The 22,088-nt window shown below is 35.4% G+C and overlaps 1 protein-coding gene and 1 long non-coding RNA gene across 2 annotated transcripts; one reads left to right on the plus strand and one right to left on the minus strand.

Annotated features, from left to right (window-relative positions):
• The first annotated feature begins 539 nt into the window (after nt 1–539).
• Nucleotides 540–11,748, plus strand: LOC143643555 (uncharacterized). The gene is made up of 2 exons (XR_013156305.1): nt 540–863; nt 11,436–11,748. It is a non-coding gene; the product is annotated as an uncharacterized LOC143643555 (long non-coding RNA).
• Nucleotides 3,767–4,687, minus strand: OR51V1 (olfactory receptor family 51 subfamily V member 1). Its single transcript, XM_077112168.1, has one exon. The coding sequence runs from the start codon at nt 4,685–4,687 to the stop codon at nt 3,767–3,769; it is 921 nt and encodes a 306-aa protein (XP_076968283.1).
• Nucleotides 11,749–22,088: the final 10,340 nt, after the last annotated feature.

The following is a 22,088-nucleotide window of genomic DNA, read 5'->3' on the forward strand; positions in this document are numbered from 1 at the left end:
TTGATCTTTTGCTTTCTTTTCTGTAAATTGAGGATGTGGGGCTAATGTGGATTTAACCTAAAGCTGCTTTAACATTTATGATAACCTGATCTGACCCTAGATGGCTATCTTATAGGGAAGAGAGTCCTGAATGCCAGCACTATGGCCAAAAACTGAGAGAGAAATTCAAGTAAGAGTCTTCATTCTACTATAGTACATAAGTAGGGCAGGCTCAAAACAGGAAACTGTGTTGCAATCTTTCAGCAACCCTGCGAAATGAGACACACAGACGCACAAGACAGACAAGATGACTGAAGCCCCGAAGAGCTTCAGCTGCTTTATTTTATATCCTTTCTCACAGCTCTTTTGCTGACCAGGCCTGCTTTTCAGGATATTACTCCCTACATACAAGAGATAGCTAAAAAGACCTTGGGGCTTAAGAAAAAACAAACATTCTGTCCCTCTCAGACTGTCCTCCAAGTATGCAGATAACAGTTTCCACAGTTTACTGCCAAGGCCACTCTGAAGCCAGTCATTCCCAATAAATTCCGCAGGTTTTCTATTAACCCTTGGCTCCTACAAACTGAAAGGCCCTTACATGCCTAATTTAGGCATAAATGGATTGCTGCTTTCCTCTCCTTTCTGAGCTAATGCAATTGGGAGTTGGTTTCAGGGTGGGGAGTAGAACTATGTAGTTATCTCATTCTTATTAAAGGCTATAGAGTTTCTCAGGGGTTGGGAACACTATTTCCAAAGGAGCTTGTTCTGCTGCATTGAAGGACAACTTTAGCAACAGCCACTGTTCTGTCCAGGTGGCGTTGATAAACTGCTTGGAGGAGGTCTTTGATCTGGAAAAAACCATTAAGATGGTACTTCTTAGTTATGTAAGTATGAACTTTTTAGGTACTTTTGTAAAAGTCTTAGGGACTTTCTTTAAAACTCATGGAAGTTTGTGTTCTTCCTAATATCTTACAATATCTGAGTTTTTTTAACTGGATGGAAAGACTTGCCTAGAAGCCAATGCAACCACTTTTTTTAATCAGTCTTTGATACATTGTTTTCAGTGTTTTTCAGTTCAATATGCTTTATTGGTGTATATTTACTATACCAATATTAGTAAATATTTAGTATATATTAAAGTACTATACAAAGTGGACGTACTGTAATTTGTTGGTGATTTGTCTATTCCTGGGCGGTGAAATTTTATTGAATAATAATGATCAGAAGATTTGATAGAATATAGGGGTAGGTGTCTTTCTATAGTAAGATAATGCAGATTAGCAGATGAATAGGTGGGGAATGATGAACACAGTTAATGAATATGCATTAAGTAATTGGTATATAGAATATATTTGGGAAATAGTTTCTACATCCATATAGTGTATTTATATATTCCGGAAAATTCCTAGTATGTTGTTTTGTAAAAATAAAATATTCAAAATGGGGTGATTAAAGAAACATTTCTTGTTAATCATAGCAAATTTATTTTTATAAACTGACTTCACTTTTCTTCCTTCTTTAGTTCAAGAAATTTAAAACATTTGAAGTTCTTCATAAGTTTCATCATTATACTTCAATTATTATTTGAAAATTAACAGTGTTTTCTCAAAATTCATCTGATTTCTCCACACCTATTTTCAAAATCCATTATTTCAAACCTGTTTGCTTCATAGGTTGTTACAATTTGAGACATAGACACTCATGGGGTAAGTGTGCTGGAACAGCCCGTCCCACTGAACATATTAAACATGACTCTCAGATCTGTAGCTCAGGTGTGTAAAATTTAAATAACTGTGTTCCAATAACTAAATACAAGTTCATTTTCTTACTTCCATCATACTTGACTAATGGAAAACGTATTCTGTTATTGCAGAGTTTTCTGCTTCCGCAGGTTTGTATCTCTTCTCAGAAGGAGGAATTTATACACTGTCTAGATACTGAAAGGGAGGCTCTCTGACTATTGAGCAACATATGGCCAGGGATTATTTGTGTGATTCTTGTGTGACCTCAGTAGAGCAGTTGACTGCTGTTTTCATTCCCTAACTGGGCCATAGCATTCTTGTCAAACTGGCCATATTCCAGCCTCCCAGGATAGACCGTGTTGACATTTACCATCATTAAGGCACCTAGTGCAATACCTAGCATTCAGAGGAAGTAATGAATGATAGCTATTATCGTTATGTGGCTAAAGAAGGAATCCCTGGGTGGTGCAGTAGTGGCTCAGTTGCAGAATTCTCACCTGCCATGCCAGAGACCTGGGTTTGATTCCAGGTGCCTGCCCATGCAAATAAAAATAAAAGGAATCCCACTGAAATTAGAAATTAAAACATAATCATCTTTGTCTGCTAGTTTAGACCATACTTCATATTTTTCAGCTCTAATAACTTTGACAGAAAGTAACTAGCACTGATGTGAGATCAGAAAACTTTCTCCCTCTTTGTCTTCTTATCACACCCTTATTCTAGCTCAGAAAACCTAATTTATTATTTTAGGAGTATTCTACAATTCATCTTTCTGGCCAAGAGGCTTTTTTCTGTCCATAAATTAGCTGCCCTCTTTGAGGCCTAAACAATTGAAAACAAGTTTTCTTTCCAGACTCTGAGCCAATAAACAGAAGAAGACTACTTAACTACATAATGGGGGGTAGGGGGAGGAAAAGGCAAAAATACAGAGACAAAAACCTGCATAGTTTCAGGTTGATGATGCTTTAATCCACCAAAGATTAAATCATTTTCTTCCTTGGGTACCTAAAAGATTATAGGAAGATTAAACCAACTGTTTCTCTTTATTCCTTCAGAGTTAAGTGATTCCTTCCTTTCTTTCCTTCTCTTGAAAACTGTACTAGCTTTCATAGAAGAGAACCTATGTATGGTCTTTTGCCTTTTTCTCTTGAACCACAATCAGTAATAAGTATATAGCTTCATCTGATCAGAATATTCCCCTTCAGAATTAAATGCAAAAGATTAAGAGTAAAATTCTCTTTCAGCCCAGTGGCAGTGTAGTCCACATTATATTGCTGCAAGTTGAAGATTATAATTTAAATTTTACATGGCAAGTGTTCAATCCAAAGTCATATTTCATGGTGTATCCTGCCCATACTCTGTATCTGCACTATTCAATACAGTAGCCACTGTTTGGTCCAATACAAAGGACTTTGATAATTAAATGTAAGTTAATTAAAATTAAATAAAATTAAAAATGCAGTTACTCAGTTGTACTACCTACATTTCAGGTGCTCAGTAATCATATATGTGGCTATTGACCTATGCTGATTTATAGTATTCTATAATATGGAACATCTCTATAAATTTAGAAAGTTTTACTGAACAATATTGGTCTTTACAGTTATCACAACATTCCTATGAGTTGGGTATTTTTTTCTATTTTGAAGATTAATCGGTAAATGTCAGAGAATTAAAAAAAAACGTCAAGCTATTCAGTTTGAAACTTGAAGATCTCTGATCACAGATTCAATATAACTCTTTATATATTTTCTTGAATAAGGTCCTACTGATAGAGTTACCTACAAATATACTATATATATACACAAATACACACTGTTCATAGGTAATTTGGGGTTATTTCTAGCCCAAAAATCTCACTTCTGGACACAGGTTAAAATAGAGCTTGTTTGTTGGTGATCCTCTGAAGACAAAGTTTGTTTCACAATCAGGACTCATGGACTCAGGGTTAAAGCGCCAATTCTCATAAAGTTTCATTTTATTTTATACTGATATTTGTTTTTAGTTTATTGTTGTTGCTTTTTATTTTAAAAGCACCTATTATCTCAGAGTCTTTTCAGAGGAAAGAGTCTGAGTATTCTGCTGCGAATCTGGTAGGTCTGGATGCTATAGATGATGGGATTCATAGAAGGTGGGAAAAGGATGTAGATGTTGCCCATTAGGACATGAAGCAGTGGAGAGAGGTGCTTGCCAAAACGGTGCACCATTGTTAGACTAATGATAGGAATATAGAATGCAAGGACAGCACAGATGTGGGAGATGCAAGTCTGAAATGGTTTTTGCCGCTCTTTCCTGGAGGCAACTGCCAGGACTGACTTAATAATCAGGATATAGGAGATGAGGATGATTAAAGCATCCAACAACAGAGTGCAGAGGACCAGCACCAGGGCATAGTAGCTATTGAATTGGATGTCTGAGCAGGCTAGGCGGAGGAGGTCCTGGTGGAGGCAGAAGGAGTGAGAGAGGATGTGAGGACGACAGTAATGGAAGAGTTTCAGACGGATAATAGGGGGTGTAATAAAGAGGAAACTCCTACCTAAAATGGCAAGTCCAATTGTGATAATCCTGGAATTTGTCAGGAAGGAAGAATAATGCAGTGGGTTGCAAATGGCAACGTAGCGGTCAAAGGCCATAGCAAGGAGGACAGAGGACTCCATGAAGGACAGACCATGGATGAAATAGGACTGGGCTATGCAGGAATCCAAGGTGATCTCTCGAATAAGGCCCCACAGGATACCCAGCACCGTGTGCACTGTTGAGAGTCCCATGCACAGGTCAGTGAGGGCCAGCATGGCCAGGAAGTAGAACATGGGCTGGTGTAGGCTCGGCTCAGTCCAGATCACATGTAGCACCATGCAATTGCCTAAAAACACTATGGCATAGATGGAGGAAAAGGGGATGGAGACCCAGGAATATTGCTTCTCTAGGCCAGCAAATCCAGTGAGGAGGAAAGAGGAGGAATTCATGCTGGGACTTACTAAAGCAAAGTCACTGGAACCAAATTCTTTTTCCAGAGAACAAGACAGTACTTCTCCAAGGAAATGTTCCAATTTCAGATGAATTAGATAAAATTTCTAAGTAAACAAAATTAACCCTAAAAGTCAATTAATTTTACAAAATACCTGTAAGTAGCTTTTCTTTAGAGGCATATTATCTGCTGCCTGGAAGAGAAAAAAAATCTCTTAATTTTATTTAAGAGCCATTATCCATTCACCAGCAGGGTATGGAGATATCTTTAGAAGTCATACAGAAAAACATGTAGTCTAGAGTAGAAAACTAATTCTCAAAAAAGACATGTTGCCTGGGGCATTTTTCCCAGGGATACTGATGACAATAGTGTGTCTGTAAAGTTGAGAGCTGAGGTTTTCAAATGCATTATTATTTTCCTCCTTTCAGTTCTTTAAGCAACTTGAAATGAAGAGTAATCTTTGGTCTTCAAGTAATAAGTCCATTCAAGTAGCCACTTTGTGCTCATCATTTTCCATTTTGTGCTTTCCTTTAAATAATATTTGGTGAAGACGTTCCTATTTCTCCTGCTCCAGATGACATAGTCACAATCAGTTTTCTCCCTTGGTGAAAAGCAGAGAGGAATATTTATGCACAAAATCTTTGGCAAATGATTTCCCACGGGAGCTCTAGACCTACGAGATGCTCAACTCAACAGTGCATGTGTGACATAGGGGCTTAGGACAAAAACTGTCAGTGTCTGCTATCAACTCAGTGTCCCCACTCACTTATTCTTTCCATCAATAGTGGGTTAATTTTTCCCTTAATAAGCATTTATTGAGCCTATGATCAATTGTTTTCTCATCCTCTTTATCTGTCATTCTATGCATTAGAAGGCCAATATTGAATAACTAAGCTTAGAAATTCAAAAAGCCCCATTGCAGCAAAATAAATTGTCCTCTTCTTCACACTGTTTTCCTGCTTTAAGATCCTGCCCTAGTAGTGATCACAAAAGATTTATAGGCTTTTATATTATAGGAAAAAGTCCAAACTGTTTTTCACATATGACCCAATTATTTCAATATGCTGAGTAACTTCAGAGTCTGGCTTCCTTTTGTGTTCTATTTTTTCTTTGTCATACTTGCCCTACCAGGCAATACATCAGGTTAATCTTCTTCCCAATATACAACAGCTTGGTCCCAATACTTAGAACTGCCAACTTTTTGGCTCTGGCACTCACCCTGCAATAAATGCTCCTCCTCTATCCATGTCCGATCTCTTCTATGAGTCTTTTGATCATTACTTTTCACCCCTCTCAGGACTGGACAATTTAGCTAATTCAGTTTTTAATAAATTTCTCCCATTGAATGTTTGAAGTTTCTTTGTTCTTGCACAGGAATTTTCCTAACATAACCTCTCATCTAGATGGCCCCATATCTTGACTCCTTCACCTAAGTTATTTTCACTGCAGTGCCCTTCTTTGTACATAGTACTTATTATATACATATAATGCTGTATGGCGGGGGTCACATTTCATTCTTTTTCCATGTAAATAACCCATTATTGCAGCACCATTTGTTGAATTTGTTGTTATTGGTGGTGGTGGTTTGTTGGTTTGTTTGATTGGGAAGTGCATGGGCCAGGAATCGAACCCTGGTTTCCTGCATAGCAAGTGAGAATTTTGCCAATGAACTACCCTCACAGCAGGACTTACTATATGTTGATTTTCCATTAGAGCTATTGGAAGAGCTGAAAATCAAGAACCTCATCTGTTTATGCTCACTGGTTTATACAATGAAGTTTAGCATAGATTGAGTATTTATCAAATAATTGTTGAATTAAGGAATTGATCTATGAATTTATGCTGTGCAATCACAGAGATATAAAAAAAGAAATGCCAATACATTTTTTTGGGGGGGGGAGGGGTGCATGGGCCTGGAATTGAACTCAGGTCTCCCACATGGCAAGGGAGCATTTTGACACAAACCACCTGTGCTTCCCTAACCACCTGTGAAACCCCCAATACATGTTTAAAATTCTCTGGTATCTAAACATTCACATCTTTAAATACGTGTAAAATCATCTATGCACAACTGATCCTTTCTAGTCACAAACTACAAATCTTGGGTCATTTTATATAGATTTATATTATATTTATATTGTATAGAGAATGGGTTCTACCCATTGCTGACTTTGAACAGAGCAATCAGAATTCAAATACGACTCTGCTCATTCCCAGCTTGACCCCGACATAGAGACTAAGCCCTAGGATTGATCCGAGTAGATTAAAATGTCCTTTGAGTATAGATATCTGTTAGAAGTTCTTACTTCCGTTTAGGTTTCTTCAGAATATCTACAAAGGTTAATGCTGTCATTCCAGCCTCTAAGCAATGGAAGATTGCTTAAAGATACAGATATGTACATATCTTTAATTATGTATAAAATTATGTATATAATGTACATAGATATGTATGTGTGTGTGTGTGTGTGTATTAGCAGAACATGATTTTTCTACAAAAATGCACTTTGAAATATAAAAGGAGAATCAGGAGAGAGTAGTGTTAATGAGGCCCGAAAATTAAAATTTTAATAGGGATGTTCTCAGGTCTGCCAAGTGCACCATCAAATGCCTCATTTTATAGAAACAAACAAAACCACAGTTTTACAAAACATCGTGTTCTGCTATGCCACCTCAAAGGCAGTGTGAAAGACAACTCTTCCTGGATTCCCAGCACACTGAATGATGTCTGGCATAAAATAAACAATTACAGAAGACAAGCATTTGAGTCTGGAGCCATGATAGGATTTCGACGTTCTCTCTGTGCCCTTTGTCTGGAATGTTTACTTGGAGAGTTAATCCATGTTCATATTGAACAAATCTTTCTTTCAGGGGAATCTTTTACTCTGTCCTTCGATGCAAACTGACCTATGTGTACGGGCAAGTCGATATTTTTCCTGTGCTTTGAAATGGGATCCCATGAGATCCTTTGCTGCCATTTTTAGACTACATAGAATAATGATGAGTAGTCCCAGTTTACCCTAAAGGCATGGAGCTAAACAGTTGGCTCTCAAGTCAATTTCGTTAACATTAGATTAAACTAAAGGATCCTTGTTTTCCAAGACAGTCCAGGTTTTTCTTGTTCCAACATAATTATTGAATGCACCTGTGTATATACTGTTTGTACAATAAATTATATGGTCAACCATTGATAGGACGTTTCTCCAATCATCAGTGTCCCATGGAAACCAGCAGGGGGCACAAGCAGTCCATTGAATGCCTCCTTTTTTTTTTTTTTTCAAGGTTGCACAAAAGCAGGTTTTTGGTGTTTTTTTTTTTGTAAAAGTTAGATCTGATAAGTCATGGCCTTACAGTTCCTGGTGTGTTTAAAGAGATAAGAACATTTTCTATAGCTGTTCCAAAGAACTGCGTGTTCAGAGGCTCTGAATATGCTGCTATCAAAGAGAACTTAGTCACCACAAGCACAAGCAGTGTTAAGATACAGGTTTACTTAAAATATTATGTTAACTAATTTTGCAAATGGTCTATTATATATTTTATTTATTCTTTATAATATATTTAACATAATTTTTATAAAATGTCTATAAGTAATACTCTCATCATGATTGAAATGTTGAGAAATGATTATATATAACAGAAACAGGCTAAAAATTATACCACACGATGGTACATCTGTTTTACTGTGGCCATGTGATTTGAGAAAATTTCATCAGCATTTTAATGCTTTGGTTATATTCTGGCATAAATGACCTCTCCCAAAGGAATTTATCATTTCTCTTGTTAGTATGTTTTAATATCTTCCTATATTAAAGGAAAATAGTAAAATAAAAATAGTAAAATAAAACTAACCACAATAAAATGATGAGTTCTGTATTAGAGATGGAAAGTAAACACAGAAAGAGGAAGAGGGTGGTAACTATAATCATCCTTAATTATACAAAGTAAGGAATTGAATTTATGAATATAATTAAAGTGTTACACATTTTTAAACTTGTCCCCTAAAAATTCCAGAATAGACCAAGACAATCTAGTTCAGTGCCTTTGTTTTCAAGATAAAGAAATTTGTAGGGACTTCCCTAGGAAAAGAGGATCAAAACTCTGGTTGCTGGAGTCCAGATCCAATTGTTCTCCAAGGCGTTTCTATCACCTCAATTGAAGCCATATATAATCACCATCTCCATCACTCCTGTCGTTCTCTGATCCTCACAGCATGGATAAGAATAATTTGCTAGCAATAGCAAAGCAATGGTATATCAAATCAGTAAGGTCTTTAGAAAGACAAATGTATTATAGCCTAGAAAATTCATGATGGCGTAGAATAATTTATACCTAAACATCAAGATTTATTCATGGAAACTCATATTACTGTAATCATCTCACATAATTGGAATATATTACATTAATAATTAAATTTTGAATTCATATACTGACATTAATTTCTAACTCCACCCTCTTGTATAAGAGGAGTATAAAAGAAAAAGTAAAGCACCTGATTCGCCGTTCCTCAACTCTTCCTGCTTCATCCTGAGCAAAGAAGAACACTGCTTTGCTAACAGTGGAGCTGAGGCCCAGACTAACTACAAAATTTATGTCCTCAAAGCATAGGAAAGAGGGCGGGCCACGGTGGCTCAGCGGGCAGGAATGCTTGCCAGCGATCCCAGAGGACCCAGGTTCGATTCCGGTACCTGACCATGTTAAAAAAGAAAAGCACAGGAAAGAGGTTGCAAGGGTTGTTCAGTGGTAGAATTCTTGCCTGCCATCTGGGAGACCTGAATTCGATTCCTGGCCTATGCACTTTCCTGCCCAGAAAAAAAAAATTTTTTTCAAGAAATGATGCTACAATAACAAGATAGTCACATGGAAAAATAATGAACTGTGACCCCCACCATACATCATACAAAACAAAAGAGAAAAAAAGCACAAGAGAGAGGAATCCAGGATGACTAGCAGCAGATCCCTAAATGACTGAACAAGCATCCTACACAAAGGATAAAAAGACTAATCCCCAAAGACAAGAAATGATGATGAAATAGTGCAATACCTTGTGCAGAGAGTACATGGTATGCCTATGTATGTGCTGTGGAAAATAAAAGTATGGCCATAGCTGAAGAGTTTGAGAGGGAGAGAAGGGACAGAAAAATCTTAATGTAAGAAACAACATCTAACAACAGAAGGAGAGTATGTATTGGTAAAATATAGGCAAAGGTGACGTAGCAAGAGAGAGTATCATGTGTAAATGTCCAAGAGCAAATGATATGCATGTATTATTAGCGTGTATATGCATCTATTTGTATATTGCAAAGGAAAAAAGAGAGGGAAGATGAGCCTGGAGAAATTAACAGTTATTAAATCACACATAGGAGGGACACGATCAGATTTTTCTTTTAGAAAGTTTACTGTCACTACAGATAGAGAAAACAGATTCCAATATTGATTTTATTATTAATATCTTGTATTTTATTATAATATACTTTTATTATTAATAGCATCAACATTGAAAGCTAATTTTTTTTGGAAATTTATTTCACTTCTGTCATTTTTCCAATCATTTTACGTTAATTCATTAGAAGGAATCAATGAAATATCCCCTTCAGAGTTCTTAATTTATTGATAAGGAAACTGATATTTATTAGTTACCTGTTAACTGAAAGTTATTAATTTATTGATGAGAGAATCAGTAAACTGCCCCCAAGACAGAGTTACTGAGTAATGGATCTGAGATTGGAATTTAGGTTGTCTCATTCTTGAACCTACCATCCCGTAATAATGCATAAGTGAGGAGGTAGAGAGAACTGGTTACTAGCTGTTTTATTTCTCCAGGCAAGAAATTATGATGGTTTGCAATAGAGTAAGATACAAATAATATAGGAATTTGGGGACATCTAAGAGGGAAAAGCAATGATGTGCTGTGATAATTATAGTTAAGACAGTGATCTTTGGCATCAGTGAGAACTGGATTCAGATCTTGGCTTTGTTTTTATTAGGTACATAACTTTCAATCAAACATCTTCTGTTTAACAATGGGTTTATTTTATCAGATCATTGTGAATATGTAGATAATACATAGAAAGCACTCACTCTGCCACTCAATATCTATTACATCTTTAATGATAATTATCCGAATTGTTAGAAATTGGTAATTAAATAGTTATGGAGGATGGAGAAGAGAGTAACATAAGCAATGAATTTGTTGAATTTTTGGGTTGGAAAACTGAATGAACCAAGAATGGAAATGCAAATGGAAATTGAAAAATGCAGAGAAAGATGATTTATTAAGTTTATTGTTTTCCACATGTTGAATACATGTGAATGGAGGTAACCGTAGGCTACTGTAGCATTTCTTCCATATCAAAAATGCCTGCTAATTTATGCATAGTTCACAGCAAGGAAGCCCCCTTCACCAACTTGTTCTCATGGGACATGGTTTAGTTCAGTGAGGGTAGCACTAGCTTTGTAGTTAGAAGAATGTTGGTTCTATCACTTAGCTGTGTAATATCACCACCTAACCTACCTTTCCTGCGACCATATGTGTAAAACAAATATAACAACTCAGAAAGTACAAGATGTGACAGGGAGTCAATTTCTGTTCAGATTCCTTTTTTAGGCTCTACCTTTCCCTCCTATAGTTATGTGGTAGTTAGATCCACTTGTCAACTTGGCCAGGTGAAGTCACCTAATTCTGTTGCTGTGGACATGAGCCAATGGTACGTGAACCTCATCTGTTGCTAATTACATCTGCACTCAGTTAGAAGGCGTGCCTGCTGCAATGAATGACATTTGACTTAATTGGCGGATGCTTAAATGAGAGAGCATAACATAGCACAGTGTAAGCAGGTCCACATTCCTCATCTCAGCACTCACAACCTTTGGAGCACAAAGGCCAGGCCTTTGGAGATGCAGAAAGAAGTCACCCCGGGGAAAGTGGTTGGAACCCAGAGACCTGGAGAGAAGGCCAGCAGAGACCATCCTGTGCCCTCCCACATAAGAAAGAACCTCGGTAGAAAGTTAGCTGCCTTTCCTCTGAAGAACTAACACAATAAATCCCCTTTTATTAAAAGCTAATCTGTCTCTGGTGTGTTGTATGCCGGCAGCTAGCAAACTAGAACAAGGTATCCTCGTTATTTTTTTATTTCCTCCCTCTTCTCTATGAAATTAAGACTGTCTACCTAGTTTTAGGTACAAAGCTGATATTGTGATGGCATTTAAAATCCATTTGTTTAAATCCATTTAAGAATGTGTTGATGCCTCAGTTCTTGATATCCAGAGAAACAGCCTGATCTTTTCCATATTTTTACTTTTTAATTTTGTTTTTTAATATTTAGTACAACATTCCAATATAAATATACACAAAAGGTAAGTTTGCAGCTCAATTAGTTTTTGCAAATTAGACACACCTATGTAACACTTTAGATCAGAAAACAGAACATTTAAAGTATTCTAGACCTCACATGCTCTCTTCTTTTTCATTAAATTCATTTTCCCCAGTTAAAATGGGGAAATCACTGTCTTGATTTTATTTATTGTTCCCATCATGATTGATTCATTTTCATACTTTTAAAATGTATATACATTGAATCACACTGCTCTTTCTGTCTACCGTTTATTCTATATTACATTTGCGAAATACATTCATAATTAACTGTAGCTGATTTTTTCATTTCTGGAAAGTATTTTATCTTATATACACATAATGCCATATTTTTTTACTCTACTTTTGATGGACATTCGTTTCCTTCCAAGTTTTGGCTGTAATGAGTGATTTGCTATGAAGAGTCTTGTGCATTTGCTTTGCACACATATACATGCATTTCTGGGAATTGCTGGGTCATGGAGACTGCATGTGGTCAATTATAGTATATATACTGCCAATCAATTTATCTTCCCATTAGGATTTAATGCCATTGGGCCAACTTTCAACAGGATGGATGCTGCCTCTTATGGCAGCCTGCATATGTCCAGTGCTTGGACTGATCTATTTACATGCATATGTTATCACACTTAGTTCGTACTGACATCCACTTAGAAGAAACTAAATTTCAACAAGTTTAAATTGTTCGTGGTTACTTCCAGGAGCTATAGTAACAAGGGCAAACCTTTCTGCACATACTTAACTAGGATTCGTTTGAGGAGAACAGTTAGCCCTCCATTGGGAGGCAAATTGGTCTGAGTAGGAGCCCAAAGAGAAAGACATAAGGGCTTCAAAGAATTCAATAATCCCCACCCCCTGTAAATTTACTCTTCCGGAGAGTGCTCATCAAACCTTGGAGCTGGCTGTAGATCATCTTAACAAGTTAGGAAATTTCTTCATTCAAGACAGAAGAGTTACCAAACCACCCCTCCTCAGCCCCCTGCTGCTAGGTTTATAGTGTAAAGTGAGAAGCATGTCTGAGGCAGAGAGCCATTCTTAAATTTTCTTTTATTTTCCTCTTTTTCTAGAGGTGAAAACAATGTCCAGAATACTTCTGAACTGACCCTGTTTTTTCCCTTCCCATTCCCATGAAAATAAGGCTCCATGCACACACACACAAAAAAAATAAATAAAAAATAAGGCTTCACAAAAAATGAACATGTTGCTTGTAAATTGATGTTTGATATCTAATAGCACTTGAAATACTAGAATACATTATAAGCCTAATTCTAGGTAGTCTTATGAAGATGTATCTCTTGGCCATTTTTTGAGCATATTTTCCCATTGTATTTCACGATATTTTAAGTTTTATATATATATATATATGTATCTTTCCCTCTTTTTCAGAGCTGCTTCTTCCTTTGGGGCTACTTTTTAATTTTTGTTTTGTTTTGTTTTGTTTTTTTTCTGAGATGAAATTCACAAGGGGATAGACATTTTTGATAAGGCTTCTTATCGCTGTATGGATAGTCTTCTGTAGCCTTCCAAGAAAGGCCCTTTTTACTTTTGAATCACTTCTAAAGTCACGTGGTCTTTGAAGTTTGGGGATTATTTTGCACATAAGTGCTGATACAAATTTAAACTTAAGTAGATCAATGGCATGTCACCCCATGAATGTTAACTCTAGAGGAGGAAATACATTTCCTGTAGAAATAGTTTCAGTTCTGAACTGAAAAGCTGTGGTTGAAACTTAATTTTGTTTTTTCTTACATAAATCCGTAAAACTTGCAGCCAGGCAGCTGAGATTCTTTGCTGACCTTAACAAATGAACTGAGCTGATAGTGTTAATTTGGCCTCAAGGAATTATCAGAATCTTGATATGGGTAGATTTGCAATCTGTATGCCATATTAACTAAATCAGATAGTTTTTACAGTTTTACCATGTGTACATAAGTTACCCACTCCCTTTCCCCCATATTCACCCATTAGTAATTGAATTTTGTAAGCAGGCATTGAAACATTTCAATGTTTTGCCGCACCAATTTTTAAAACTTTTATAGTGCAGTACATGTTATTTTCTGAAGCAAACCAAAGGTAAATTTCTTATGGTTCTTGCTGTCTGCCAAAGCAGCATTTGAGGGAAAATAGACTCTTTTATTCTTTTGTAATAGATAATAAACAAACCTGATTGCAAATCCTTTTTTTTTTAATTTTAACAATGTACCAAGTTTTTTGTTCAAATTGTGTAGGATAAGCTAAATTTAAATTGCTGTCTATTAATCAATATGAGTGTTTTCCTGTAAGCATAATTATGTTGAAATAAACTTTTGAAAATATAAATACATAAATACATACATACATGTATAAATAAGGGTCCAAAAGTTCCCTACTCCTAAATATTGTCATCCCAGACTGAAATATCTGGGATTCAGGAAGAGTTGTAAAATGAGTCAATTCACCTTTTGTGAATTATCACCTGTCACAGCCTTTCATTGCCAGCCAAAATAAGACATTGGTAGTTGTGCTGGTTTGAAAGGATGTATGCCCCCAAGAAAAGCCATGTTTTAATCAAAATCCCGTTTCATAAAGGTAGAATAATCCCTATTCAATACTGTAAATTTGAAACAGTAATCAGATCATCTTCCTGGATGATGTAATTTAGTCAAGAGTGGTTGTTAAACTGGATTAGGTTACCCATTTGGATGGGTCTTGATTGGTTTATTGGAGTCCTGTAAAAGAGAAAACATTTTGGAGAATAGAGATTCAGAGAGAGCTGAAGAATGCTGCAGCACCACAAAGCAGAGAGTCCACCAGCCAGCGGCCTTTGGAGATGAAGAAGGAAAATGCCTCCCGGGGAGCTTCATGAAACCAGAAGCCAGAAGAGAAAGCTAGCAGATGGTGCTGTGTTCACCACGTGCCCTACCAGCTGAGAGAGAAACTCTGACTGTGTTCACCATGTGCCCTTCCACTTGAGAAAGAAACCCTGAACTTCAATGGCCTGCTTGAACCAAGGTATCTTTCCCTGAATGCCTTAGATTGGACATTTCTTTAGACTTGTTTTAGTTGGGACATTTTCTCGGCCTTAGAACTATAAACTAGCAACTTATTAAATTCCCCCTTTTAAAATCCATCCTGTTTCTGATATATTGCATTCCAGCAGCTAGCAAACTAGAATACTAGTTATAATTCAGATGTCTCCTTTGACTAGTGGTCTCTGATATCATGTCTGGTCTTCAATATTCCAATGTTAGTGCTTCCAAGTTTCTGTTGACGAATTCATGAATGAGCTCAATATTGGATCTCCATCTCTCTTTTTTCAGTCTACCTCACAGCAGTCTGGGGCAATGAGACTATCATCCATATTGTCTTCACTGACTCATCACTGCACTAGCCCTTGTCCTTTTTTCTGGCCATGCTGGAGGAACTGACCTGGGTGTTTGTGTGTTGACCATGCCCATAGTATTGGATTGCTCTGGTTAAATTTTATAAGCCTCCATTTATATGCCTGTGTCTTTTAGCTCTGTGTTGTCCATTCTTTTTTTTTCATAGAATCAGCCATAGTTCTAGCTATGGCATATGACCATTTTGTGGCTGGCAAATGATCTATTTGTAGCCATCACCAACCCTCTGAGACTTCCCTTGGTGCTCACGAGCTCCCTGATAGTGAAAATTGGGGGATCCAGAGTTCATCAACTATCATTTCCTCCTGGCTTTTGGCTCCTTTTTCACCTACTGTTATGATAATGTCCTCTCTCATTCTTACTGTGTATACCAGGATATGGTCTGACTGTTTTCCTCTGATACATAGTTCAACAGCCTTTATAACTTGTCAACCATATTGCTTGCCATGGACTCAGACTCCCTTTCTATATGCCTCCCACAACAAACAACTCCAGGCTCTCAACAAGAAACACTTAAGTGTTTCGTAATCTGGGTGTTTTTATGACCCTGTGCTAGGTCTCTCTACTATGCACATGTTTGCAAAGCATTCTTCCACCTTCATGCATATTGCCATGGGCAATGTGTACATCTTCTTTCTCCCTCTGATAAACTCATTCATTTATAGCATCAAAATTTACCAGGTCTGCAAAGTCATCATCATGGTATGCTCTCTGAAATGGGCAGAAATATAGTGTTTTCTCATTCAGTAAACTGTTCTTAAAACTAATTGTTTTGTGACAAAATTTCAGAGCTTATTCAGTTTCTAACCACATCTCCACAAATGCATGGGAACCTCCTTTCTCATTTAGTTGTGAGAACTTCATGAATGGATTTGCTTTAATATCATCCAGAGCCAAACAATCACAAAAACGCAAATAAGTCATAGAACAAAAATTAGTAACAAATTTCATAAACAAGTGAACAAACATGAAAACAAATTTCAAATTGAAATATGATTTTGTGATACCTCTGGCTCTTATCCATTTTATTAATGTGAATAACTGAGAGTGTCCTGTACTGGTAGATGACTTTTACAGTGAGACTTCTTTCCATGAAAAATACAAATCTTGATTGCTTTACAAATGAGTAGTCTATTCATATGTCATATTTCTGGGGTTTTTTTCCCCTTTCTTTTATCCTTCTCTATATCCAGGTAATGTTAATACAGGGGTAGAATAATTGCAAGGTAATGCCTTATTTTGCCATATGTAGGCATTTATCACTTGGAGACACTACTCTTTCAGCTAAATAGCTACTAAGTAATGCTCTCTTATTCTCTATTCAGTATTGCTTGCTGAACTTCACCCATTCTTGACACTACATCATTTTTCTTCTCCTACTGATTAAAGGAGGCAAACACGAGAAAACAATATTTGGGAATTTGGCTGATAGAAGACCCAACCTGGTGTTACAAAAGAAAACTGAAATTAAATATCTGATGTAGTTGTTTCCATAGTAAAGCCACCTTTAATTTAAATAATTTCCCCAAAATTCTGCCGAAAAAAAGTGCTTTGTGAAAAGAAGACTGATCAAATTATGGAAACTGAACCACTGAATATTATCAGTTCTTCACCTCTTTCCTCAGTTCTTTTTAAAACCCTGTTGGCCAACAATATTTTTACCTGCTCTTTTATGATCCTATAGTTTATTGCACATTTCCTTTCTCTTGACTGCCTGCTATGACTCTCCTTTCCACTTCACTTGTATATCTCAGTCTATCAGCTTTACCAACCCTTATTTCATCTGGACTTACAAGGGTCTCCCTATTTTATTGTCCCCTATGTGCAAATTCCTTAATACTCAGATTGATATCAAATACAATGATTCAGCCAGAGGTTAAATTAAGTTGTCAATAAGCATACTTTTAACTTCTTCCCAAACCTGGAGGTTGGGGGTGGAGGGAACAAAACACATCATGTGTTTTAGAAGGACATCTTATATTCATCTCCAGTCTGTATCTAGACGGTAACATTTGTTTGCTTGTATATTAATTAACTAATTAATTTACTTTATTATGATAATGATGATTAGTAGTAGTAGTAGTTGTAGTATTGCCTTGATACTCTAGCTTTGTGCATTAACAAGCTCTTCTGACTTTTCCATCAGGATAGAGCAGCAGTGGATATCATTCTTGCTATCTTCACCATATTGAAGTTCTGACACTGCTGATGATTAGTCTTTGGTGTGAAGTTATTGCATACATTTCCTATTGTTTCGTTTTGGTTTTCAATCTGTATTGTCCATGAGCAACTTGCAGCTGCTGACATCAACACAGGCTAGAAATACAGCTCTATTTTTATAAGCCACTAAAACTTTAATATTTTTTATTTCCTCATCCTTGAGTTAGCAAATACCCGCTGTATTATTTAGGGTTCTCTAGAGAAACAGAACCAATAAGAAAGATCTGTAAATTTGAGAATTATAAAAGTGTCTCATGTGACCATGGAATGCAAGAGTCCAAAATCTGTTGGTCAGACCGCAAGGCTGGCAATTTCAACAAGTTCCTTGATGAATTCTACAGGAGAGGCTGACTGGTTGAAAAAAAAGTGAAAATTTGTCTCTTCTCTCTAAAAAGTCTTCAATTGATTGTATTAAATTCAGCTGATTGGAGTCTCAGATTGCAGAAGACACACCTGTAGTTGATTTGATCATAGATGTAATCAGCCACAGATGCAACCAACTGACTGATGATTTAATAAACCAGTTTTGCAGTAACGGTTAAGCCAGTGCCTGCCTGATAAGACCACTGGGCACCCTCTCTTGGCCAAGTTGACACCTGAACCTAACATCACACCCACCTTTCTAGAAATCATGACTATTAATATTTCAGTGTCTTTTTAAATATTGTACTATAAATACACATATTTAGCTTTAAAATTAGCATCTGTATGTGTATATATGTGTTAGTCTATATATATTATATGTATATATACAATATATATATGCATATACTATATATAATTTTCTGGCTTATTTTTCAATTTTATCATGAACATATTCCCGTATACTAAAATACTAAATTATTCTTCAAAAATGTTATTTTTAATACCTGTACAAATTTCCATAAAAGTTGTATTAAATTTGTTTTACAGTCTTTATTGTTTGGTGTTTAGGTTGTTTTAATAGTTTGCTAATTTTAAATAATGCTACCATACATTTAAAAAAATAGTTTTCCTTATGATGAATTCCCAGAAGCAGAATCACCTCATTATAGAATCCAAGAAACAATATATGAGAGAATGAGCTATCCACCATCATCTTTCATGACACTGAGTATTATGAATCTAAGACAATAATAGAAGTCAAAATGTACAGTCCGTTTTTTAAAAATTATACATTTTGAAATAAATGAAGTTTAAAAAATTTGAAACTCATTAGCAATTCTTGTTTATTATTTAGTATACTTATATTCTTTTTTAGTTTTCCTCTGTTTTTTTTTTAATAATTTGTAAGAAAGATTTGCATATTGGAATGTTGAGCATTTCTCTATCACATGTATGTGTACCTTGTTTTGCCTTTTATTTTTATTCACGAGATTTTTTTTTAATGTAGAAGACTTTTAAAATATTTATATTGACAAATGAAACTGACTCTCCCTTTGTGGTTTCTATTTTAGGTTAATAATCAAAATACTCTCTTTTATTCCTGAAATTAAATAAGCATTCTCCTATGTTTTGCTTCTAGTTTCTTCATGTCTTGATTTTAATACTTAACTGTAATTGTGGATATGAAGTAAGGTATCTCCCTTTATTTTTTCCAAAGAGTTAAGTTTTTGTTCAACCACTATTTGTTGAGATTTTTTTTTCATTTTTCTGCTGATTTTAAAGACCTCATTTTTATATATCAAGAATTCTTTAACTACATCTCAAGTTAAATAAATGAGAGGAAAATTAAGAATTCCTGTTCAATGAAAGACACCGCAGAGTTAACCTATAGATGATAATCTTGAAAAAACTGCTTAAAATTTAAAGCCAATTGAAATGAAATCTTGAGATTTATTAAAAGATTGAGCATAATTAATCAATAATTTAGCAAAATACATGAATAATTAATTCACATAAAGAGAAGCCCAAAATACCTACAAGTGAATTAAATGGCCCCTATATAAACTAGTAATTAGATAAATTCTTATTTTTAAAAGATGTGATTTACTTTGCATTCATCACAATGGCAAAAGAAATCAGAAGTTGAATAAATGAAGTGTTGGATGGGAAATGCAAATAGGAGTATAAACTGGACAGTTCTTGAAAGCTGCCTGATAGTATTTAAAAATTAAGTATTTGTAAATATTTTAACCAAACAATGCCACCCACATTATATAACCCAGAACAGAAGAATGTGTTGAAAGAGGTCCATTTTATTGATATTTATGGGCCTGATAACTGGGAACAACCTCACTGCCATCATGGGGATTGGCTAAATAAAATGCAATAAATGGATATTATTTTTGCATCTGTGGGAAACAGCTGGATTTTCATGTAATCTATTGAGTAATAACAGTAAAAAAAGTTTTAAATAAATACTTTTTGTGTGACTTAAAATACACAAAATCATTGTATGTTTCACAAGAATACATTAACAGTTTTTAAGTATTTAATAAGGAGAAAGAGATTTAAGGATAATGGAAAAAATTGAAAAATAATTTCTTATACTGGTGCTAAAAAATGTGCTATACAGTGAAGAGTATGATGAAATCAAACCTGTGCTTTAATTTCAAAATCAGCACCACTACCATTATCCAAATAAAAATGGTAATGTTAAGCGAAACAATCTTTTGGGGGGGATATAGGCATTCAAAAAGACATCTCTCTTTTTTGACCAGTGTTGGGACAAAATGAAAACACGGATTGATACAGATGAAATTTCACAATATAGCCATTTTACTGATGATGGCTGGAGATGGACAGTCTAAGTGTGAGACCAAATGGGCTTTTTTATACTGAACTTGAGTATAAAACAGAGTTGTCGATCCAGTGAAATTAGGGAAACTTGTTCTTAAGGGAGAGGAAGGTAGAGCTGAGCCTACTACAATAAGCCTGGTTATTTTTCTGACTCTACCCATCTTCCTAACAGCATTCTAATATAGGCTAGAGCACTGTACAGAAATAAAATTCCTTTTGCAAACAAGGATTGAGGAAAAATATCAATACCCAAATATTTTGTATAACTGAAGAAAAGATGCTTGAGTACTTTTTTTTCCTGCTCGAGTATTTTATATCATTGCTTTAAAAGACTGCACATATGTTTAGTAGTGTTTAATTTGGGATTTTTGCATAAATGTTTAAGTGACCTTGATCTATATTTTTTTCTTGTCCATTATCTTGGTCAAACTAGGTGTCAGAGCTTAGACTTTATAAAATGAAAAGAACTTTTCTTCCTTTTTTTTTTACAATTTAATTTAGTCAGTTAGGAATTTTCTTGGTTGAAAATTTGAAATAAATAGCCCTAAAATTGTTTGATGTTTACCTCTTTGAGAAGGTAATTCTTTTTATCCCTCTCCACTAATTTCTTTCATGTATATTTGGACATTCAGGTTTTCTCATTTTTAAGTTAAAGAAAGTATGCACAATGGTTGACAACACAGAATCCGAGGCCAGACTTCATGTATTAAATTCTTGGTTCTATCAACACTTGCATGACTTTGGACAAACTATTTAACCTCATCTGCAAAATGTAGTTAATAATAGTTTCTACCTAACAGGGATTTTGTGAAGAGCAAATTAGTAGCCAGAACAGATCCTTAATAAAGATGTTACTTATTTTTAATAAGTACAGTTTACCAACTTATGTATTTTAGAGTATGGAATATTTTATCCTTACTCATGGGACTTGGGGTGTATCATTTTGTAATATTTCTGTAATCTATGCATCATGGATAACTTGATCATATTCTTATACTTAAGGTCATTAATATTTTTTTATATTTGTTTATATATTTAGCAAATATTCCATTGCTATTATAATTTAAATATCTTCTTTTCCTAATAACCATACAGTCATGCTCTTTATTTTATTATTTAGAGTTTTATTCCATTGGAGTCATAGAAGGTGACATAGTATTTGAGGGATTTTTATGGCTTAATAAATGATGACTTTTTGTAGTGGCTCTGTTTAATATTTACATATTAAATATAAATATAAATATTGTTGATCTCTCTAATGGAATTGTTCGTATTTCCTTGACACAAAGTCCATTCCACTCTTACTCCATCTTATAGATGTCATGCCATTTTAGGGATCGTATTCAACTTCGTGAATAGACTTAGATAAATCTTGATCTGCAGGAGTAACCCTATCATTCTTGCTTTAATGTTAGTTTTGGGGGGATGGACAGGCTTAAGTGTAATAATGTATAACATTTCCTGGTCATAGGGCTTGGTTCAAAAGTAGACACATACCCAAACTCAGGACAGAAAGACGCAGAGAGGTCTGTGGAGGCTACTGAGAATAAAACTTTTCCGAGCTAATTAAAGTACTTTTAATTATACCAGGAGTTATTGGTAGCCAACTTAGAGCCACAATAGAGAACCAGTCTTCAGATGTAGCTGACGTTATAGATGACTAGACAGAGAGATTGGAACTAACAATTAGTCTTAACAACATCGTTAACCTG

Source organism: Tamandua tetradactyla, chromosome 8 (assembly GCF_023851605.1).
Source record: "Tamandua tetradactyla isolate mTamTet1 chromosome 8, mTamTet1.pri, whole genome shotgun sequence".
NCBI classification, from domain to species: Eukaryota; Metazoa; Chordata; class Mammalia; order Pilosa; family Myrmecophagidae; genus Tamandua; species Tamandua tetradactyla.

What these genes read in the sequence shown, in the direction of transcription:
- OR51V1 (XM_077112168.1), bottom strand. Translation starts at nt 4,687, where the DNA reads ATGAATTCCTCCTCTTTCCTCCTCACTGGATTTGCTGGCCTAGAGAAG.